Source organism: Rhinopithecus bieti, unplaced genomic scaffold (genome assembly GCF_001698545.2).
Source record: "Rhinopithecus bieti isolate Rb0 unplaced genomic scaffold, ASM169854v2 scaffold_1583, whole genome shotgun sequence".
In the NCBI taxonomy this organism is placed as follows: domain Eukaryota; kingdom Metazoa; phylum Chordata; class Mammalia; order Primates; family Cercopithecidae; genus Rhinopithecus; species Rhinopithecus bieti.
The window spans coordinates 2,392,851-2,416,146 of NW_016803645.1; the positions used below are offsets into that span (position 1 = coordinate 2,392,851).

Below are 23,296 nucleotides of genomic sequence, written 5' to 3' on the forward strand. Positions count from 1 at the left end.
TTTTTTTTTTTGGGTTATCATCTTTTTTTTTCACTTTTAAATTTTATTTATTTATTTTTTTGGTGACAGAGTCTCACTCTGTAGCCCAAGCTGGAGTGCAGTGGTGTGATCTCGGCTCACTGCAACCTCCGCCTCCTGGGCTCAAGTGATTCTCATGTCTCAGTATCCCAAGTAGCTGGGATGACAGGCACGCACCACCACGCCCAGCTATTTTTTTGTATTTTAGTAGACACGGGTTTTACTGTGTTGCCAAGGGTGGTCTCAAACTCCTGAGTTCAGGTTATCTGCCTGCCTCGGCCTCCCAAAGTGTTGGGCTTATAGGCGTGAGCCACCGCTCCCGGCCTGGATGATATCTTGGTGAGCTTTTAGTCTTAGAGTTGATGGTGGAATGGGTTAAGACTTTTGGAGTTGTTGGGATGAGGTGAATGTATTGCATATGAGAAACACATGAATTTAGGAGGCTAGAGGGTGGACTCTGTATGGGTTGAATTGTGTCCCTCTAAAATTCATATGTTGGGCTGGGCGTGGTGGCTCACACCTGCAATCCCAGAACTTTGGGAGGCTGAGGTAGGTGGATCACCTGAGGTCAGGAGTTCAAGACCAGCCTGGGCAACATGGTGAAAACCCATCTCTACTAAAAATATAAAAATGAACTGGGCATGGTGGTGGGTGCCTGTAATCCCAGCTACTTGGGAGGCTGAGACAGGAGAATCACTTGAACTTGGGAGGCGGAGGTTTCAGTGAGCCAAGATTGTGCCATTGCACTTTAGCCTGGGCAACAATAATAAAACACAATCTCAAAATAATAATAATAATAAAATAAATAAATAAATAAAATTCATATGTTGAAGTCTTAACCCCTAATACCTCAGAATGTGACCTTATTGGAAAACGGGGTTGTTGGAGATTTAACTAGTTAAGATGAGGGCAATAGGGCAGGTTTCTAATCCAACATGACTGATACCCTCATAAATAGGGGAAGTTTGGACACAGAGACATGCATGCAGGGAACACCTCACGTGAATATTGGAGTTATGCTGTCACAAACCAAGGAGCCACTTGAAGCCAGGAGAGAGGCTTGGAAAAACTCCTTCCCTGGTGCCTTCACAGGGAACATGGCTCTGCAATAATAAAGTATCACCAACTGGGTGACTTAGACAGCAAACATTTATTGTCTTTCAGTTCTAGAGAGAAGTCTGAGATGAGGGTGCCAGCAGGGCCATGCCTTAGGACCACAGTATTGAATGTTCTCTCTTTGATTTTTTTTTACTGGGTTAATTGTTATTGCTTTCTTTCTTTCTTTTTTTTTTTCAAATAGAAGAGATAAAAGTGTCTGAAGATGACGAAATGGAGAAGCTGTACAAATCGTTAGAGCAAGCTAGTCTATCTCCTCTTGGGGACCGACGGCCTTCGACTAAAAAGGAGTTGAGAAAATCCTTTGTTAAGCGGTGTAAAAATCCATCTATAAATGAGAAACTCCACAAAATCCGAACATTGAATAGCACATTAAAGGTAACAAAATTTCAAATTGTGGATGAACTCTATGAATGTGGGGGCAAGGAATGGCTGGTTCTGCAGAGATTCTTGCTAATCACAGCGTGTTTGTGTGGGTGCAGGGAAGGGCTGTAAAAGTAAATATAATCTTCATAGGGTAAGATGACCTTGACATTCTTAAAGCACTAGGACATTCACGTGGTAGCGCCCAAGGCAGTTTTCACAATAGGCCTTGATTTTGCATTCACTCTGATATAAAATTTCAAATTTTAAGCTCCTAGACAACAAGGACCATGCATAATTTTTTTTGTAACCCTTATACCTAGCACAGTACCTGGTTCAATAAATGTTGATGAGAGACAGAGATCATCAACTGGTGAGATTAAACAATGGTATAAATAAGATCTCGAGTTTTCATCTGATTCATGCAAGGTGTCATTCTTCAGGACTACATCCAGAAGAAAATGTTTTGACTTCGGCTGCATCTAAGATGTAGTGATTGTCAGCTGTGGGCATTGCAGCCAAGGAGCACCGTGAGAGCCCGACAGTGGGAAGTACACACTCTGTGGTAATAGACCAGCGGATGTTTTCACAATGGGAATGAGGGACAGTGCACAGGAAGTACTGAAGCTATTTTCAGGGCCTCCCTGAGCTGAAATGGTTCTTCATAACAAAAGTGTCCTGCTTTCACATTTAGATTATAGCAGGAACACGTGGAGGCCAGGATACTTTGTCGAATAGTCCTGATTTAGCAGACGATTTATCTGAAAAGCTTTGATAAAACCTGTAAGTGAATTTTGTTTTGTCTATGGCCTTTGGCATGAAGAACTTGAGTCATTTTCCAGGAGGAAATGTCAGCAATCGAAAGGACAAGGCTACAGAGGCAGGCTCAGTGGCTCTTAGTCAGGCGCCCCAGTTAGTCAGGAGAGCATCTGAACACCCTAAAAGGCTGCAAAATGAGGCTGCAATGGAAAAAGAAAAGTGAATTTTCATTATACAAAGAGAATACAAATGCAGAGAGATTCACTCTTATTTAATATTAAAATTTTTATGGATAATAAAAGATATCACTGGCCGCCATTTCACAGTATGTACAAAGCTGATGAATATGTTTGATTATTCAATGTAATAGGTCATCGTGTGTTGAGATTTTACTGTCTTCTTCGTCTGTGATAGCTGATATGAATGAGTAAAGTTGTCATTGAGCAAGTGTTTTCTGACTCTTACTATGTACCAGCCACTATTCTAGGTGACTGGGACCGCTGAATGGACTCTACTGGGTGTAGAAACAAATACATGACTGAAATGAAGTGCAAAAATACTACAGTTGAGATGTGCTCAGGGTGCTTTGGTGGCCTGAGGGGGAAAGTGACTTACTGGGGGCATTAGGAACACTGTCACGAAGTCCATGAGTCAGGAAGAAATGAATAGCAAGAGAAGGACATTCAAGGAAGTGGAATGTCTATTAACGGATAATAAGCTGTCGTCCATGTTGGGAGAAGTAGGAAGTAGAGGCCAAGGAGAGCATGTGCAGTTTGAGTCATTAGTAGAAGGAAAAAGGCTGTGGCCTCAGGCCTTCCATAGAGCAGCAGACTCAGGATTTTAGATCTTTACAGGCACCATGCCCTCACCTGGCCACTGCGGGGCCAACTTTGTGAAAAGAATTAGTGTTACCATTCACTATGGGTCTCTGTGACCTTATGCTTTCCATGCAGTATGACCATGTCGTTGGTGAATTCAGCAGCTTTTGCTTTTCTGTCAGGGTATCAGTTATCCAGTGCTAGGTAACAAATTTGCCCAAAGCTTAGCAACTTCCAACAATCAGCATTTATTATTTCAAAGTGTCTGTGGCCAGGAATCTGGGTGTGGCTTGGTGAAATGACTCTGCCTCCAGGTCTCTCACAAGGCTGTGATCAGGGTGTCAGGTGGGGCTGCATTCATTCCTCCATGGAGAGGGATCAGTTTCTAAACCCTTGCATGTAGTCATTGGCAGGATTCAGCTCCTTTCAGGTTGTTGGACTGAGGGTCTTAGTTGCTCTCTGGCTGTTGGTCAGAGGCTACCCTCAGTTCCTTGCCACATGGGCTTCTCCATAGGGCAGGTCACAACTTGGAAACTGGCTTCTTTCAGAGCAAGCAACACAGTGAGAGTGAGTGAGTGAGATGGGTTATAACCTAGTGGCAGTAATGACATCACATTACTTTTGCAGTATTCTATTCAGTAGAAGCAAGTCATTAGGTCATCTCGTCTTCAGGGAGGAGATTACACAAGGTTTTGAATACCAGGAAGCAGAGAAGATTAGGGGCCCGCTCAGGGCTGCCTGCCCCACCCAGCTGGGGAACTGCTCTCTCTGGACATTTGTGGGAAGCAGCTCTTTCCATAGATCCCTTAGGCTTCCCCAAAGTGTAGTGCTGGGGGCTGATAAAATACAACAGGACCCACGTCATGCAGTCCTATTAACCTCAGGAGGTAAGAGGATATGCTGATGTGGAAATTGGTCTTGCTGAAGAAGCCAAACAAAAGCAAAGCACGTCAACCTATTCAAAGGAGAGAGAGAACTTGGTACATGTGTGCATGTTCATATTAGAAGGGTATAATAATTATTTCTAATTGTTTTTAAAATTCAAAGCAGTCAAGAGAGTGGTTGCCTTTGAGGAAGAGGAGAGGATGGGACTGAGAGGGGATGTGAATGGAGCTTCTGAGTGCTGGCTGCGGGTCCTTCTGTGACCTCGGTAGTAGTTGTATAGAAGTGTTTATTTTGTGATAATTCTGTAAGCACACTTCTTCTATTTGTGCACTTCTCTCTGAGTATTATATATTGCACAGAGAATATATCATACACAGAGGAAATGTTTATTCTTTAAAAGCTTCAAAGTAGGAGCGTGGACAAGCAAAGACAACAGAGTTTCATGCAGAAACAAGGAAACTGTTTTAACAATAATGTTTATATTTGCCATAGGCGCATTCCGTAAATAAGAAAAATCCCTGCACTGGGATAGTGCTGGAATGAATGCACTTCAGGGAAATTCTTCTAGGAAGTTGAGCAAACTTCCAAGTTGACCTTGAGCAAAAGTTGATCGTATTATGCTGCACACTAAATACAGATATTTAGGAATTTCTAACAGCTCACCGTTCACTGACTTTTGGCTAAGCCTGTTTTCATTTTAAAATAAATTATTAATGGAATGATTAAGGGGTCCAACTGAAACTGTCTCTGAGTTACTCTGGCCTATGTCACAAGAGCGGTGAACCTCCTCTTCCCATAGCTGCTCTGGTAGAGCACATTTCCAATGCTTAGGTCTTAAGTCAAGCTACGCACTGACCATTTGGAGTAAAAACTGAAAGTATAGCATTCTCTCTTTCATGATATTTTTAGAATCCCTGCCAAACCTTGCTTGTCTGCCAGAAAGCAGAGCGGATGTTGTGAAAGCAGTTCAAAGCCCTCCAAAAGCCTCCTGCACCATCCAGGAGAAGCTGGGCTGCTGGACGAGGCCCAGCCCCAGGGTGCCTGGTGTAGGAAGGAGCTTGGAAGGTTCTGTTGTTTCATTAATTTCCTTCTTCTGTATTATTATCTACATTTTTTTTCTTTCATCCAGAAAAGAATGAACACAGAGCCAAATGGTAAAAAATTTGAACTGCTTAGAGCCAAAAGCCACATGAGAAGTGTCATCTTAATGCCCAAAATTAAAGAGACCCTTTTCTAAAAATTTTATTAGATATAAAAGAAAGGTTAATTCATGTTTGCTTTTTCAAAGTCAATTTCCCTGATTTTATTAATCTTTGAAGATCTTTAGTTTTAATATAAAAAATTAGGATCCTCCTCTGAAGCAGATGTCTAAATTTCTTTAGAACAAAATAAAACTCTTTAAATAACTTTACATTAATAGCACTATGGTGATATCAGAGGAAGAAAGCCTTTTTTTTTTTTTTTTTTTTTGGAAAAGTTGTTTTGGAAGCATAGATATTGAAAACTCAGAGACAAGAAATATGCTCTTTTGGCCCTGTCTAACTTTCTATAAATAATCTCTCTGCTTTCCTACTGCACCATTTTTTCTCCATTTTGGAAGGAAGGCTTTGTATCTTTATCCATCTATATGTCTATCTTCTGTCTGTCTCTATCTATCTATCTATCTATCTATCTATCTATCTATCTATCTATCTGCTGGCCTATCTATCAGTATCTATCTATCCATCCAGCTATTGATCTATGAATCTATCTATGTCTACTTTATTTGTTTAATGGAAAGGATTTCCTCAGACTCCAAATAGGATTCAGAATGCAAAAGAAAATAAAAAGCAAGTGGGTAATTCATTTATTCATTTATTTCTTATTTTATATATTCATTTTTCCAACAAGTATTCAACGGATGTCTACATGTGTCAGTCATTCTTTCAGGCACTTGGGGCTATATAGCAGTGTGCATGTGAGACAAAAAGGCCTGCCTTCAGGAAGCTTATGTTTTAGCAGGAGAATAAACAAACATAATTGACTATTAAGTTTTATAATATAATAAGTGATGATAAATTTGATAAAGAACAGAAAAGAGAGGGTATATAAAATATTGAGGAATTGATATTTAAATAGGAAAGACATGAAAGGCCTCCTTGAAAGACATAATTTGTATAAAATCTGAAAAAGGAAAGGGAATGAGGCTTGAGGTTTTCTGAGGCCAAAAATGCAAACACCTTGGGGCGGGAGTGTGCCTAGGGCATTTAAGGAAGAGCAGGGAGGTCAGGGTAGCTGTAATGTAGTGGGGATGGAGCATGGGGAGAGCAGCAGTGTGCCAGGGACACGGGGATTCGAGCCACTGAGGACCTCATTGCCATTGCAAACACCAGCTTCTACTTGGAGTAAGACAGTGGCCCTCTGGAAGGTTCTGAACAGAGGGATGGCATGCTTTGTGTCATGTTTGAAGGTAGAATCATCAGGCTTTGCTGGTGGATTGGATGTGATAGAAGGAGTCAAGAATGACTCCAGTGTTTGCCCTGAGCAACTGGAAAGACGGAGTTACCATTAAGTGCTTTGTGGAAGACTACATTAGGAACAGGGTTTGATGTGTATTGGAAGTTAGTGGGTTGGGTGGGGATGAAGAGAATAAGAGGAACTTAGCTTTAGATATGATATTTTTGAGATGCTTTTAGGGGTTGATGTGGAACTGCTAAAGAGGAAGTTTAGATAAATGATGGTGGAGTCCAGGGGAGAAGTAAGGAGAGATATAAATTTGGGACCCTCAGCACATAGGAGAGTGGGAGAGAGTACATGTGATTACCAAGAGCATGAACATAGAGCAGAGCATACAAGCTGGTGCTCTAGAACACTCCAGTGAGAAGAGGTGGCATGACGAGGAGGAACTAGAAACCAAGGTGAGAGTAAGTAGCAATTGTGGGATAAGAAAAATCAGGAGAATGTGTCACAGGAGCACAATGACGAAAGTGTTCAAGAAGGAAGAGTAGTCAATAGGTTTAGGTGCTGCTGATAAATAAGTTGAAGATGGATCACTGGTGTAACATTGATTTAATGGATTATGGATTTAACAACATGGAGGTCACTGATGGTCTTCACAAGAGCAGTTTTGGTGAACGGTGGGGGCCAAAGCCTGGTGCGACTGAATCTATGAAGAATGGGCTATTGGAGACAGGGAGAAAGTGGAGCATTAGCTGGACAGGGATTTGGGGGCAGAGAGGAATTTTAAGATGGAAGAAATAACAGTGAACATGTATACCAGTGAAACTGCTGGAAGGGATCTGGGAAATTGGTGAGTCACAGGAGAGAAGAGAATTGCTGGGATGAATTTCTCAAGTAGGAGAGTGGGGGCCATTGTACCCAGGTGGAGGGACTGGGCTTTGCTAGGAGCACAGATGCTCCGTCTTTGTGAACAGGGCGGAAGGCGGCAGAGATTTGCATCCATGTAGTTCATGGGCAATAGGAACTTGGGAGAAGTGCTCTTCTGATGGCTTCCATTTCCTCAGAAAAGAGACAGCAAGGCCATCAGCTGTGAGTGAGGATGAGAGAGGCGGCTTGAGATGAGAAGAGGTTTTGAAATAGTTATTTGGGAGACTGCCAGAAAAGGGATGTGAAAGTGTGATGACCGGAGAGTAGTGAAAATCCACTTGCTGGCAGTGGTTGTGAATTTTAGCTTCACACATGCTTTTCTGGGGATAGTCAAAAAGGGTGGTTCAATCACATGCATTAATTGAATGTCTACATGGCACTTGGCATTGCGTTAGGTGCAGGGAATACAGGGATGAAGGAAATGTTTCTTGTCATCTTCTTTAAGCTTTAGAAGAGGGGCCATGACTTATTCGTAAATACCTAAATGTACATTGGTAAGTTCTCAGAGGGCTTCATTGGAAGGCATGAGAACACAAAAACTTAAAAGCTTATCGGTCCAATTTTGGGCGTGCGGGGGAGGTTTCCTTTATAATGTGATGCCTCAAGTGAGTAAGATTTACGGGTTATGAAAAATTGGGTGGGCCGGGTGCAGTGGCTCACGCCTGTAATCCCAGCACTTTGGGAGGTTGAGGCGGGTGTATCACTTGAGGTCAGGAGTTTGAGACCAGCCTGGCCAACATGGCAAAACCCTGTCTCTACTAAAAATACAAAAATTAGCCAGGTGTGGTGGCGCATGCCTGTAATCCCAGCTACTCAGGAGGCTGAGGCAGGAGAATCGCTTGAACCTGGGAGGCAGAGGTTGCAGTGAGCTGAGATCAGGCCACTGCTCTCCAGCCTGGGCAACAGAGTGAGACTATCTCAAAAAAAAAAAAAAAACAACACAAAAACAAAAAACAAAAAAACAAAAAAAAAAAAAAAAAAGAAAAGAAAAGAATTGGGTAAAGAAAAATTGGAAAGTGTTCTTTGTAAAAGAAACTCTAAATATTAGAGTTTATCAGGTGAAGAAAGGCAAGGAAGATTCTCCATGTGGCACAAGGACACGGAGGTGTGAGCTAGTGTTGTGTGGGTGAGAAAATGCACGCCAGTACATTAGACTGGAAAGTCAGGAGGAAGCAGAGTATCAACAAATGGTGCCAGTGCAGGTGAGGAGCCTTGGTGTAAGGGGATCCATGAGGGGGACTCGGCATCTTGATGCATCCCTGCTCTGCTAAGTGGAGGTGGAGTTGATGTGGGCAATGGAGGCAGTGGTCTTGCTCAGGAGGCTGTGTCAGCAGATCAAGTGTGATACACTGAACTGGATATCCATTCTTAGGACTATGGTCAGGGATAGAGAAAACAGGCATAGATTTGAGATACAATTGTCAGGGCTGAATATTTGTTTTTAATATGGAGGATGAACATCTTATTTTTACTCCATTCCTTGTCTGTAGAAAACTCTAAGCTGAGCTAGACATTTCAGAAATATGTGTCATTGGTTACAGAGGAGGCAGAGTGGAATAGCACCAATAGGTTGTTTATTAATATTATTGGAATACATACTGTTTTGATGGAAGGTTAATAGCCTCTTCTTTGACTAGAAAGATAACCTGTGTATTTAGTCTGTGTATATTAATTAAATTAATGGGATTTATTAAAATAAAGATAATTTAATAAAATCTTAAAAGATATATTTTATGTTGCCTTATGTCCTAGGTAAAGTGTTACGTTCCAGTTTTACTTAGTGAAAATGAATAGTCAATGAAATGCTAACACCTTCAGTGATACGTTTTAGGAGGCATGAGTCCCACACCAAGGTAGAATTGTTACTGCGGTGTGGAATAATGGATTAATCAGGGAAAGGCACCATAGAAGACCTTTGCTAAATGTCTAGCTCTTCCACCAACTCTTGGGTAGGATACTTCACTTCTTTGTGGCTAGCATATGCAAACAAATGTCATATTTGTTAGGCTTGATGCAGGAATTAGAATATGAACGTGCAAAAATGCTTTGGTAATTTTATGTGAATGTATATGGTACTTGTAAAAGAGTTGGTAAAGATGGTTTATGTAAATTAAGACACTCTCAACATCCCCCCTTCCCCTTTTTTTCTACTTGCACAGTGTAAAGAACATGATCTGGCCATGATTAACCAGTTGCTGGATGACCCAAAGCTGACAGCCAGGAAATACAGAGAGTGGAAAGTCATGAACACCCTGCTGATCCAGGACATCTATCAGCAGCAGCGGGCTTCGCCTTCTCCTGATGACACTGATGACACCCCCCAGGAACTCAAGAAATCACCTTCTTCTCCCTGTGTTGAAAATTCCATTTGAGGCACAAAGTCAGGGTTTTATCCTCTTATATTTTATCATAAGCAACTCTTCAAGATATTGCAAAAGCTTACATTTTTCCTTAAAAGGAAAACTGAATCCCAGTCCTTCAAGCATCAGCTTCCCATCTAAAGATGCATCTTACATGAAGATAATCACCAAATACACCAGGGCTCCTCATTCCAGTCGTAACGCGTCCATTGAGACTGGAATGATTGAGTTCAGTTGAAAGGCGTTTTTTGTGTTCCTACTGGGAGCTCATGGTGATGCAGGGCTCTAGGAGGGATGTGAGAAATGTCTCTTCTGTTCCTTGCTCTCCAGAGAATGCTATGGGCAAAAATCAAATTTTACCAGGAATAATTGTCCATGGAAACATTCTGTTTTTCAAAAGAAGAATGTACATATGCCACTTGGCTGGGAAGCTGTGTGGTCCAAATAACTTTTTGAGTGGAGGAATGTTTTCTATAGCAGTGACTACAAGGACAAACGTGGTGTTGCAGAGCAAAAATTCCTTGCCTTTGGTATAGAATGGTGGTGCCTTTTCCACATGTTGAGAAATACTTAATAGACAGTGGCGTGTGGGAGAGCTGAAGGAGGAGGCATGTTCCATTTTCCACTCACTCAAAGGACAGCTTAGTGTTTTCACACTTTGTGCAGGTTGGGGGATCTGATTAATGTTTCCTTTCCTTACAACAGCTAGAGAAAACATCTCATCACAATTGGAGACCTCTACTCCCTTCGAACTTTCCTACTCAACGGTAGGAGATAGTAATATGTCCAGCAAAGAATGTCTACTGCTCTTGTCCTTGGCTGTGATCCCTATACATAGTGTGAATTTATATCCAGATTTCCCAGGATCAATATTGACAAGATGACTTTGGCATCTGAATTGTTTTAATATCTTTGCTCAAAAACAAAAAACAAAAAACAAAACAAAAACCCACGGAAACAACAAAAGAGTTAAACATGATGGTTTTATTTTTGTATGTTTATGTGTCACTTGTGTGCTATGTGAATAGCTATCTATGTTTGTTATTTAAATATATTTATAGAAGTTCAAATTACTAGTGTTTTAAAAGATGATATACTATTATATATTGTGCTTAGTATATATTTGATGAGTCTAGACTTTTTGCTTGAGAAAAATAGAAATACTATTGATTCACTGGTGTTACAATGTTGCACTATAATGTCTGAGGAATGCTCAGGAAATCTTGTGGGAAAAAAATGGGGCATGCATTCATAATTTTTCTTTTTCTTCCCCACCCCAAACCCCATGAGCTCTTACATTTAGATTTCTATCTCCTGTCAGTCACTCTTTTAACCAGAAAAGGATTTTCATCTTAGATTATCCTTTCTATTAAATAAACTTTAAGCTTTGTGCCATTTATGCCTGCAAACCTTAGATCAAAGGCAACACAACTAATGTCGTCTTTTCATTAAAGACTAATAGAAATTTGGAAATCATTGTGGTAAAGAGAGCTCATAGAGAAACAATATGAAAGTCTTCCCTTACTAATCACCATGAATATTTCTCATCATAGGAATAACCACAACCCACCAAGTACTCATGTTGGCCCTGCCTACCCCTGACAAATTGTTGACATAACCTATTTTGTTTTATAGCTTCAAAGTGTGGCTTGACATTCAAATGGAAGAAACCACTCGAATTATATCTGCAAACAAAATGGAAATAGTTGTTGAGTATTTCCTCAAGCTTTACTAAGAAGCCTTAATACTCTGTAAACAAACAAACAAACAAACAAAAAACAACCTTAGCATTAAGAAATAAAATAGGCCGGGTGCGGTGGCTCAAGCCTGTAATCCCAGCACTTTGGGAGGCCGAGACGGGCGGATCACAAGGTCAGGAGATCGAGACCATCCTGGCTAACACGGTGAAACCCCGTCTCTACTAAAAAATACAAAATCTAGCCGGGTGAGGTGGCGGGCACCTGTAGTCCCAGCTACTCGGGAGGCTGAGGCAGGAGAATGGTGTGAACCCGGGAGGCGGAGCTCGCAGTGAGCTGAGATCCGGCCACTGCACTCCAGCCCGGGCGACAGAGCGAGACTCCGTCTCAAAAAAAAAAAAAAATAAATAAAAAAGAAAGAAATAAAAATAAAAAACAAGAAGCAAGTTATACTACTAGAAGCTTCTCTAAGATAAGAGGCCAGGCCAATCAGTTTGGCCCAGCAAACATGTGGGTACTTCTCCACCTAGGGAAGCTAGTGAAGATGAGTTTGACCTGTGGTGACCTGACGGAGGGAACATTCAGATCCTCAGATTGCACCCTGATGCCCTGGTTTGGGAGAGCAGTGCTTTAACCTTTTGGCCCTGGAAACTACTGATTCTTTCTGTGATTAGCAGATCCTAGAAGGGAAATTATTTAGGATTGGCAATGTAAAGAGTATTGAAGGGACGGCAAATAACAGTAGCAGAAATAACAGTGTGACACAAAGTACCTTTCCATCTATTTTTCTTTGGTTTGCAACACCAACCTGTAGACTTCCAGTTTTTCTTAAATTGAAGAGCTCCAGACACTTTTGAGCAGGGTTCGTGAATACCTTCGAATGCTTTCCTTTGGCTTCTCTTGAAGACATATTTCCCCAGCCTTTCAATGTAAACTCCTTTAGTACCATTCAAACTTAAAGGCAAAAAAGATCCCTGGGATTACTTAGCCAAGGCTTAAAGTTATTTTTCAAAGATACGTCAAGAACGTTAGCCTAGAAGTTTTCGCTTTGCTAGTTAAAGCTGACTGCAGAGCTTCCCAAAGTGAAAGTAAAACTGAACTTCACAATTTTGCACCTAGCTTTCTGGAGCTCCATTGCCTGCTCATTCGTGTTTTTCCCCCTGTAAATTCTTTTGCTTTTGACCAGGTTGTACTACAAAGTAGGGCTGCTTCTGTGAGTTCTCAGCCTAGGTTGTGGACACTGAGACGTGGGTGGGGAGATAGGAGTGAAAGGGAGAGTGGGTGACACTTTCCATGACACTCAATGTAGGAAGACAGGCTTCTCTCTCGGCCTCATGCCACTTTTCTGGTCCAAAGAATATTGGGAAAACTGGATTACTTTCAGCATATTTCTTGAGACCAGGTCATCTCTGAAATGCATTTGGGGTAGTTTCATGGGGTCCAAGGGCCAACTCCTATACCCAGTTCTACAGTGTCTGTGAACTGTGGAATGAGAGAGAAAACCGTGGCTGCTCAGGAAGGAAGTGGAGAATCTCTCAGCACATGTAGATCCAAATCTGTGGCACTTGCTAAAGATTAGGATTTGGAGAGGACTCCTCTTTGGGGTTGTGAAGAGGACCTTTTCCCTCTATTGTTAGCGTGTAGATCCAGAACGGAGCCTGATGGGATGCCCTCAGTGGTTAATATATTGCAAATAGACATGCTGGGCCCTGCATTGGAAGGGCCTCTGTTGCTTTAAAGAATTCTTAGCTTTGCCACAAGAGCTCAAATCTTAGAGTAGGATCAAAGGCCTAGAAAGACTCCTAAAGTATAGGATTACAGAGACTCCAGGAAGCATAAGAAAGAGATTGTGTCTGGAGTCAGATTTCAATGTGAAACCCATGCCTTATATTTACACAGCACTTTGTAGTTTGCAAATGGGTGTGTTTTCAGCCCCCTCCCGCTGCCCCACGCTCTGTGTGAGATGATTGTGGATTATTACAGGGAAGTGCCTGGCCCAGAGCCCCAAGTGGTAAAGCGGGAACTTGAGTCTCAGGACTCCCAGTGGCTCTCTGCCCTTTCCCTTCTCTCCGCCCCCCACCTTGCTTCACCTGTTACCTTGTTAAGTTGCTGTTGGCACACAGCCCACTAGGAAACCAAGAAGTTTGACTTGGAGTGTGTGTTTCATTGCACTGGGTTCAGCATAGGGCCGGCCCTGGTGGCTGTTAGGCTACATTCTCCATTTGAAACCTAAGGGGCCCTCTCTGTGCTTGAGCACAGTCTCCTCCTAATGGCCCTGCCTCAACTTGCTGGTGGGCTCTCTGTGGATTGAGTTTTCACTTAATCATGCTGTGTTTCCTTTCCTTTCTTTCTGTACGTTAGACTACTTGGGAAGTGCTGTGAGATCCTTGGATGAAAAACATGTATTTAAAGAAATGGAGAGTGTTTATTTTGTTTGCTTTTTGAGGCATGTGCTGTCAGATGTCAGAGACCCAAGTTAGTGATTAGAGGTTGGTCCTTTGACCTTCTTCTCTTAATTGCTTTTCATGTAATCATGATAATTTACTCAGGCAGCACTCCAGTCACAAACAATGCCACAGAAACAGATTCAAAGAAAAAATGTTTTTAAGTCTTGAAAAGAAGTGCTATTCAAATTTAAGCCATGTTTAAATTCGTAGGTACATTATCTCTTAGTAAGAAAGACTTTTTTTTTTTTAGACGGAGTCTCACTCTATTGCCCAGGCTGGAGTGCAGTGGCGCAATCTCAGCTCACTGCAACCTCTGCCTCCCGGGTTCAAGCGATTCTCCTGTCTCAGCCTCCCGAGTAGCTGGGACTATGCCCAGCTAATTTTTATATTTTTAGTAGAGACCGGGGTTTACCATGTTGCCCTGGCTGGTTTCAAACTCCTGACTTCAGGTGATCCGCCTGCCTCTGCCTCCCAAAGTGCTGGGATTACAGGCGTGAGCCACCACCCTCGGCCGAAAGACAGTATTTTGATAGAGCCACATACGTGATTTAATGAGTAATGTTAAGTACAGAAAAGCTGCCGTATCCACATAAAGTTTTAGGGGGCATTTCTTCTTCAGTCTAACAAGAATATGATATCCGATTGTGGTTTTCCAATTTATTTCTCTTCCAGTTTTTTTTTGTATACCTCACAGGAGAAATCGAGTACTAGAACTGGGAGATGACTGCCCTGCCCAGGGTTTTGGAATACATAATTGAAAATAAAAGCCCCTGAAACTAAATGTTTGTAGCCTGTATGAAATGGACTGTGGAAGGGGGATAATTTCTCTCCTCACAGAAAGCCACTCATCTCCTTGAATGAGACATTGAGCAGACATACGTTTCTCTGTGTCGTGGAGCAGGGAAACATTCCCTTGCCTTTTCAGCACATCTCAGTTCTTTCCCACATGACCCCAGAACCACTTAGAAAACATTGAAATGGATTCTTCATTGAAAGAAGCTTTATATTTCTTTTGCTGTAAGGATACTTAACTGCTCTGTATTTGATTTTTTTTTTTTTTTTTAACCTTTAGCTCAAAAGGGAAGTGTGCCCCATGGAAAGAGCAAATGCCGTAAAATAAAAACCAGGAGTTTTAATCGCCATATATTTTAATGTGCTTGCATGATGGAAATGTGACTTTTAGCACTGCATGGTGTTTGGGAGCAAGATATTAATGTGGAAATCTTAGCTTAAGTTTTTCTGTGCTCTCATCCTGTGTCAGCTACCTCTCTAAACTGAAAAAAGAGGCATGGCTCATTTCTCACCTACTTTATGTTTTGAGGTTGACTTGTAAGATAAAATAAAATAAGAAAAACATATATATCTAGTAAAATGACATGAAAAAAAGTTGAAATATACTACTGGTGTTCATTTTCTGTCCTGCAGTGTTGCTTTCTCAAAGAAATAAACATGTGGCTGGGAAGTGTTTAATGGCTGCGTTTTGATCGTCTACAAAGGCTACAGTGCCCTCTGGTGGCAGTCATCAAAATCACTTCTAGACTCGACTTGTTTTTATTTTTAAATAACAGATCTAATTATATTGGAAATCTATTTAAACAATAACCGATGTGATCTTTTCCAGTGGTTCTCAAGTTATAGGTTTATTAATACAATGATATGTAGATTTTTCAAAAATTGCCATTGGACCACTACATTTGACTTGCATATTATATTGCTTATTATTATTTCTAGGCACCCACACTTTGTTCAAAAAATTTTAAAAATTTGCATATTATAAAAGTTACAAACTGTGATACACAAGCTCCTTAAAACATATGAGATATTTATTTGAAAATGAACAAAGAAAATAATGAAATAGCCTAATAAATTGCCTTTCTTTTGGATCCACTGATTAGAGGGAATCAGCCTGCATTTGAACTCATTCATGCTCTTGACTGCTGTCTACACACACAGTTTTCATTTTGTTCCTCATTCTCTCCCAGTTCTCACCTCACAAGCCAAGCTCACCTTCTGTTTCTTTGTCCTGCCACCACCAAATATTTCTAGGCTCCTACATGGAAGCAGTAAAAATTATTTTAGACCAAAGGGATTAGTAAAAGGCATAGGTTCCATGTGTTTCCTGATTTCTGGAACAATCTCATATTATTTCCTATTGCTGCTATAATAAATTACCACAAATAGAGCAGCTTCAACAAATCTGTGACCTCACAGTTTGAGGAAGGTTGCACTCCTTGTGGAGGTTCTGGGGGAGAATTCATTTCTTTGCCCACTCCCTGGGCTACAGGTGCCCTGCTTTGCTTGTCTCTGAGCTTCTTCCTCCAGCTTCAGTGTCAGCAACTTGCACCTCGTGCCTTCCTTCTCTCCTTGCCTCCTCCTGGGGCTTCTTTTTCCTTTTCCTTTTTTTTTTTTTTTTTTTTTTTTGACAGTTTCACTCTGTCACCCAGGCTGGAGTGCAGTGGCGTGATCTTGGATCACTGCAACCTCCGCCTCCCGGGTTCAGGTGATTGTCCTGCCTCAGCCTCCTGAGTAGTAGCTGGGATTACAGGGACCTAACACCACGCCTGGCTAATTTTTTGTGTTTTTAGTGGAGATGGGACTTCGTCATGTTGGGCAGGCTGGTCTTGAACTCCTGACCTCAGGGGATCTGCCCGCCTCGACCTCCCAAAGTGCTGGGATTACAGGCATGAGCCACCAGTCCTGGCCGGGGCTGACTCTTTTAAGGACCCTTGTGATTACAGTGGGCTCACCTGGATAATCCAGGTGAATCTATTTTAAGCTCGGTCAGTTTGCAGCTTAAATTCCCCTTTGTTATGTCTACACAGGTTCCAGTGACACTGGCCTGGACGCTGTCCTGCTTACCTCACATCTCCATTTCAGATATCCTGTTGAGTCCTGGTGGACCAGCAACACCTCCCAGAAATCCCAGGAATTCCACGTTTTAGCTACAAGCATGAAAGTCGTTTTTCACACCATGTAACTTGAATTTGACTTCAAGATATGTTCACCATAGGAAAGATAATTCATCTTTATGAGGGGAAAAGCAAGAAATTTCTGGCTTTTAAGAAATCAAGTGCTGGGAGCCGTGGCTCATGTTTGCAATCCCAGCACTTTGGGAGGCTGAGGCAGGAGGATTGCTTGACGCCAAGAGTTTGAGACCAGACTGGTAGACATAATGAGACCCTGTCTCTTAAAAAAAAAAAAAAAAAAAAAAAAAAAAAAAAGCTGGGTGTGGTGGAATTTGCCTGTAGTCCCAGGTCCCAGCTGCTTGAGAGGCTAAGGCAGGAGTATCCCTTGAGGCCAGGATTTCAGGGCTACAGTGAGCTATAATCATGCTGCTGCAATGCAGCCTGGGTGACAGAGCAAGACCTGGTCTCAAAAAATAAAATAAAATAAATAAAACAAAATAAAATTATGTGTGCACAGGTGCAATGGGGACAGTATTTTAATTAGCAAATCAGATTTTTACAATACCTGCATTTAAAGACAAAGCATTACAAAATCACTTTTGAGAATCAAGTATCACCAAGCAAAAGATAATTTAGATCTTAACATCTTAGGTTTATGATCTGCTTGGTACCATGTCAGACTGATGGATTCGACCTAATCTGTAGCTCTTCCCCCACGACAGTGTGAGGGGGCTTTTCTGAGTGGGTGTTGATGTTGAAATGCATGGATAATACAGAATTTCATTGGTCCTGACCTGTGTAACCACAACCTGAACATTATACCTTTCCTTCCTTCCTTCCTTCCTTCCTTCCTTCCTTCCTTCCTTCCTTCCTTCCTTCCTTCCTTTCTTCTTCCCTTTCCTTCCTTTCCCTTCCCTTCCTTTCCCTTCCTTTCCCTTCCTTCCTTTCTTTCCTCTTTCCCTTTCTTTCTTTTCTTTCTTTCCTTTCTTTCCTCTCTTTCTTCTTTCTTTTTCTTTTCTTTCTTTTGCTTTTCTTTCTTTTCTTTCTCTCTTTCTCTTTCTTTCTCTCTTCCTTTCTTCTTCCTTCCTTCCTTCCTTCCTTCCTTCCTTCCTTCCTTTCTTTCTTTCTTTCTCTCTCTCTCTCTCTCTCTTTCTTTCTTTCTTTCTTTCTTTCTTTCTTTCTTTCTTTCTTTCTTTCTTTCTTTCTTTCTTTTTCTTCTTTATTTCTTCCTTCCTTTCTTTCTCTCTCTCTTTCTTTTCTTTTCTTTTTTTCCACAGTCTCACTCTATCGGCTGGAGTGCAGTGGCGTGATCTTGGCTCACTGCAACCTCTGCCTCCCAGGGTCAAGCAATTCTTGTGCTTCAGCTTTGTGAGTAGCTGGGATTACAGGCCTACATCACCATATCCAGCTAACTTTTCTGTATTTTTAGTAGAGACAGGGTTTCATCATGTTGCCCAGGCTGGTCTTAAACTTCTGGCCTCAAGCGATCCACCCACCTCAGCCTCCCGAAGGGCTGAGACTTATAGGTGCGAGCCACCACGCCCAGCCCTCTGTTTGTCGTTTCTCTTCAAACAAATGAACCAACCTGGATTTATAGCTAATTCCTTGATGCCAGTCTGCTTGTTTTTCCAGTCGCGTATTCTAGGAAGGCATAAACACAACATCAACCCTGAAGTCTCTTCTGAGCCTATCTTGGCATTTCTAGGAGGTAGGAGGTATGGGGAAGGAACAAAATTCCCAGGCAAACAGGGTGCCTGGAGATTTAGCATGTTATTGTCCCCATGCCAAATGTTCTTGCTGTGGATGCTGTTGATGCCCTGCCCAGATCCCTTTACCTGGCCAGAGCTTTCATTCTCCAGTGGCTATGAGTTTTTGCAGCTTATAGCATGTTCCTTTTTCAGAAAATTTCCCTCAGCTACATGAAAACCACTCAGGTTAGGAGGTTATGCTCCCCATCCCCAACCATGGCAGCCACAACCAATGACTGACAGATGTGGTGTAAAAGGCCCTGCCCCTCTCTTGCCCTTGTCTCATAATGGAAGCAATTCTACGGTAGGATGCGTGCTCCAGAGCTTCCCCCAGGGACCAGACTGAATCTGGTCCACAACTGAGGTCACAGCCTTGCTTAGCTTCTCCCACCCCCTTGTCCTGTCTTGCTTCCTTCAATCCCTTCTGAAAGCATTCTTTCAATAAATCACAGTCCTAAGACTCCATTTCTCAGGCTTTGCTTCCAGCCTAAGGCAGTTAGTACTGGAAAGGACCCAGGATACAGACTGTAAGGATGGAATAAGAGAGATGGGTGCTACTTGGTTGCAAAGCCAGCTGCATGCCAATTAGGACAACACTTCCTGTGGTCTGTGGTTGCTGAGACTTCTACCTGTGGTGACCAGAGACAAGACACGGGGGGAAGAGGGTGGACCAGCCGGGGCCGTGTCTCTGGCGTTTGACAGGTATGGGGGAAAACAGTTGCTGAGTGCCATTGATGCATCGACGAGAGGAACAGGCTTGAATAACAGGCTCAGGTTTATTCACAATTTAAAGCAAAGCATTAGAGAGTGGCTCTTTGGGCAACATTCAGAGAGATGCTAACGATGAATACTAATCTTCTGTAGTCCGAAGGCAGAAAGAGCTGAAAATCAGGTCCAAGAGTGACAGAATTTCAAAGAAGATTAAACCCTTGGCCTCGGCCAGTCTTTAATGTCAAAGTCAGGATCTTGACAGAGAAGGAACAAGGCCCTGAGACTTGGAACGGGGATGCACAGGTAAAGAAGCTTGAGAAATGTGAATCCCCAGGTTCACCTGAAATGTCTGAGCCTGCAACAGAAGTGGACTCCTCCTTATTGGGACATAGGGCTCCAAGCCCCCAGGCTTGAAAACTACCCAGAGGGTTCCCATGAGGCAGGGACCTTATAAGACAATGCCTGGCCTTGCTAGGCTGTCTCCCAATTTCCCCACCTTGGCTGCCTATTTGTCAGTAGGACCAAACAGTATTAGCCAATGGGGGAAGGGCTAGTCCGACTAAAGGAGGAAGGCACTTATACATCAAGTAACTGCAGAACCTTCTGACTCACTGGCAGGAACCATGACACAACGCCTGGGAGTAGATCCTGAAGGTTGGATCAAGGGAAGCAAGAACAAAATATCAAGCAAGACAAGGGAGAGGTTATTAATATAGGCTTAATACACCATCAGTGTTGTCTGCCACAAGAATTCATGCTGGGCAAAAGTCCTGGGAGACTAATATGCTGCTGAAATGACTCTCCTTGAAAGCCTGGAAAATGGTGTCCCAAATTTAATGAAGATGAGATGCCAGAACTGCCAGGCAGATTGTGGAGGAAGGGATGCAAGTGCCCAGAGAAGTAGGGGAAAAACTAAAAAAAAATTGAATTATTAAACCAGGAAACCCACTAGCAGATAATGTGCCTTGGTGGGACATTATTTGCCAAAGCAATTGGGATGCACCGGTGAGGGGGCTATTAGCATCATTAAAAAGCTTATGGTGGCTGTCCTGTGGAGGTGGGAGCTGTCAGGAGATGCTGTGAGGGAAAATAACTATCTAGAAGCAATGGGGATGACAGAATTCTGGAATAGTAGGGGCCAGATGGTAGCACTTTATAGTCATAAGCAAGCAAGATATTCAGAACTACTGTAGTAGGCACAAGGCTGCAATGGCAACCTGGGGCCTTGACCATATGGGACCAACCATATGGATCTTGGAAGATCTTGGGAGATTGCTAATAGAACAATAGATTGTGGCATTTCTAAAGACAAGACATATAGGAACTTTCTCTCTCTCTCTCTACACACACACACACACACACACACACACACACACAATCCAGAGTGGATATGCAGAAGCCTGAAGCCAGCTGCCTCAAAAGAAAGTCACAATCCCTTGTTCAGTTTTGAGACCTAACCCTCAAGAGGAGGCTGTTTGTTTCTCATGAGGAAGATGATTTTAACAACACCATGTGATATGGGTAGGCTTTGAGTCCCCACCCAGATCTCATGTTGAATTATAGTTCCCATAATCCCACATGTCATGAGAGGGATGGGGGAAGGTAATTGAATCATGGGGACAGTTACTCCCATGTTGTTCTTATGATAGTGAGTGAGTTCTCATAAGATCTGATGGTTTTATAAGAGACTTTCCTGCTCTCTTTTGCTCTGCACTTCTCTCTTCTGCTGCCATGAAGAAAGATGTGTTTGCTTCCCCTTCTGCCATGATTGTAAGTTTCCTGAGGCCTCCCCAGCCATGTGGAACTGTGAGTCAATCAAATCTCTTTTCTTTATAATTTACCCAGTCTCGGCTATGTCTTCACAGTAGTGTGGAAATGAACTAATACACCCTGAGATAAGATACAGGCGATTCCCCTAGTCCTTCCCAAAGGAACCTATAACCATTTACTTGGGCAACTGTACAGTGGGGAAGGGGAATACATAAATCTTTCAAGAGAAGTTGTATACAGGGCCCACATTGTTTCTAATTCCCAGGAACTACTAAAAAAATAACACGGCCTCTGTGTTAAGGTAGGGGTATACAGAGGTCAAGTAATAAATGACCTTTGTTCTCAATGGTTTCTAAATGTATAATTGGAATAGTCAGACCTAGCAGTTGGAAGAATTCTCGTGTTGGTTCTTTGACCAATAATAACAGTCACAGGCCAAATATAGAGAGGCCAAATAGAAGTTTTTGAAGCTACCTCTCTCAGGAAAGATAGTAAATAATAATCCATATTACATCTAAGGGAATTGGCAGAGATTAATGCCACTCTTAATGACTTTAAGAATACAAGCATAATGGTCCCCACTTATACCTATTCAGTTCACCAATTTGATCTCTGAAAAACCCAGATGGATGTGGCAAATTACAGTAGGTTCCTGCAAACTCAACCAAGTTATAGCTTCACTTGCAGTTAGTGTGCTAGATGTGGGATTTTCCTAGAGCAGATTACAGACTCAAGTGCATAGACTTTGGCTAGGTGAGTGCATTCATTTTTTTTTTTTTTTTTTTTGAGGCGGAGTCTTGCTCTGTCGCCCGGACTGGAGTGCAGTGGCCGGATCTCAGCTCACTGCAAGCTCCGCCTCCTGGGTTTACGCCATTCTCCTGCCTCAGCCTCCCTAGTAGCTGGGACTACAGGCGCCCGCCACCTCGCCCGGCTAGTTTTGTATTTTAGTAGAGACGGGGTTTCACCGTGTTAGCCAGGATGGTCTCGATCTCCTGACCTTGTGATCCGCCCATCTCGGCCTCCCAAAGTGCTGGGATTACAGGCTTGAGCCACCGCGCCCGGCCGAGTGCATTCTTTTAAATAACCATCATAAAGGAGGATCAGAGACATTTCACATTTATATGGAAGGGGTGACAATATGCATTTATGATCTTACCTCAGGGTTATATTAATTCTCCTGCTATGTGTCACAATATAGTCAAAAGGTACCTAAGCCATTTGGACATTCCACAGACCATTACACTGGTTCACTCTATTGATGTTATCATGTAATAAACACTAAGAGTTTGATGAGTAAGAAGTGGCATGTACTCTGAAGACGATGGTTAGACACAATAACTCCAGAGCGAGTGAGAAACTCTACAAAGATTCAGGGGCCTGCCAGATACGTGTAGTAGTTAGGGGTCCAATGGGCTAAGGCAAGCCGGGGCATCTCATCCAAAGTAAAGAACAATTTATTGCACCTTGCACTTCTACCAGTAAGAAAGAAACACTATACTTGGTGGGGCTGTTCAAGTTTTCTAGGCAACATAGTCTATACTTATGAAGATTGTTCTGACTTCATTGATTGGGTGATGTGGGAAGCTTCTTGTTTTGGGTGGAACAAAAATGGGCTGTACAGTGGGAACAGGTTGTGGTATAAGTAGTCCTATTTTGGGGGCCATATGGCTTAGCAGATCCCATGGTAGTAGAGGTAGATATAGTACAGAAAAAACGTGGAGTCCCTGGCAATCTCCAATAGGGAGTCATAGGACAGATCCCTAGGGTTCTGGAGCAAGTCCATGCCATCTGCAACAGAGAAAGGGCCACCACTAGAAAATATATCCTGACATGCCATGTAGCCCTGGTAGGCACTAACCATGGTAGAGTGTCTAACCAGGGGCTATCAGCTAACATTGCAGCTAGGACTAACCGTCAAGTGCTGGGTACTGTTAGACTAGGTTAGCCTAGAAGCACTTCTTTATAAAATGGAAGTGGTACATCCAGGATTGGGCTCAAGCAGCTGCAGAGGGCACAAGAAATTCACATAAACTGGTGACCCAGACACCTATATTAGTTACCACTATTACATGGTCACCTCTCATATTGCAACACATTTGACCTTGTGGGAAAGTTCTCGTCGTCAAACAGAGGAAAAAATGCCTGAACTTAGTTCACTAATGGGTCAGCTTGATATGTGAGTTCAAGCCAAAAATGGGCTACGACTGTCCTACAGCCTCTCTTATGGGTGGTGAATGGAAAGTGTTTCATGGGGCAGAGCTTCATGTAACACATCTTGCCATCCATGTTGTGTGGAGAGAGAAGTGGTCTAAGGAACATAGTGGACAAGAAG

General features: G+C 42.4%; 1 protein-coding gene across 6 annotated transcripts in view; it reads left to right on the forward strand.

Moving 5' to 3' along the window:
* Positions 1-11,475, forward strand: part of IPCEF1 (interaction protein for cytohesin exchange factors 1) — a 217,360-nt gene extending 205,885 nt beyond the window's left edge. For 4 of the 6 annotated variants that reach the window (XM_017892181.1, XM_017892174.1, XM_017892184.1 and 1 more), the window contains 2 exons: positions 1,319-1,512; positions 9,485-10,755. In XM_017892181.1, the coding sequence (XP_017747670.1) occupies positions 1,319-1,512; positions 9,485-9,697 (407 nt within the window). In that variant the 3' untranslated portion in view covers positions 9,698-10,755. Of the gene's footprint in view, positions 1-1,318; positions 1,513-9,484 lie in introns of all 6 variants that reach the window. The other 2 variants (XM_017892162.1, XM_017892158.1) reach the window with 1 other exon arrangement.
* The last annotated feature ends 11,821 nt before the right edge of the window (positions 11,476-23,296 follow it).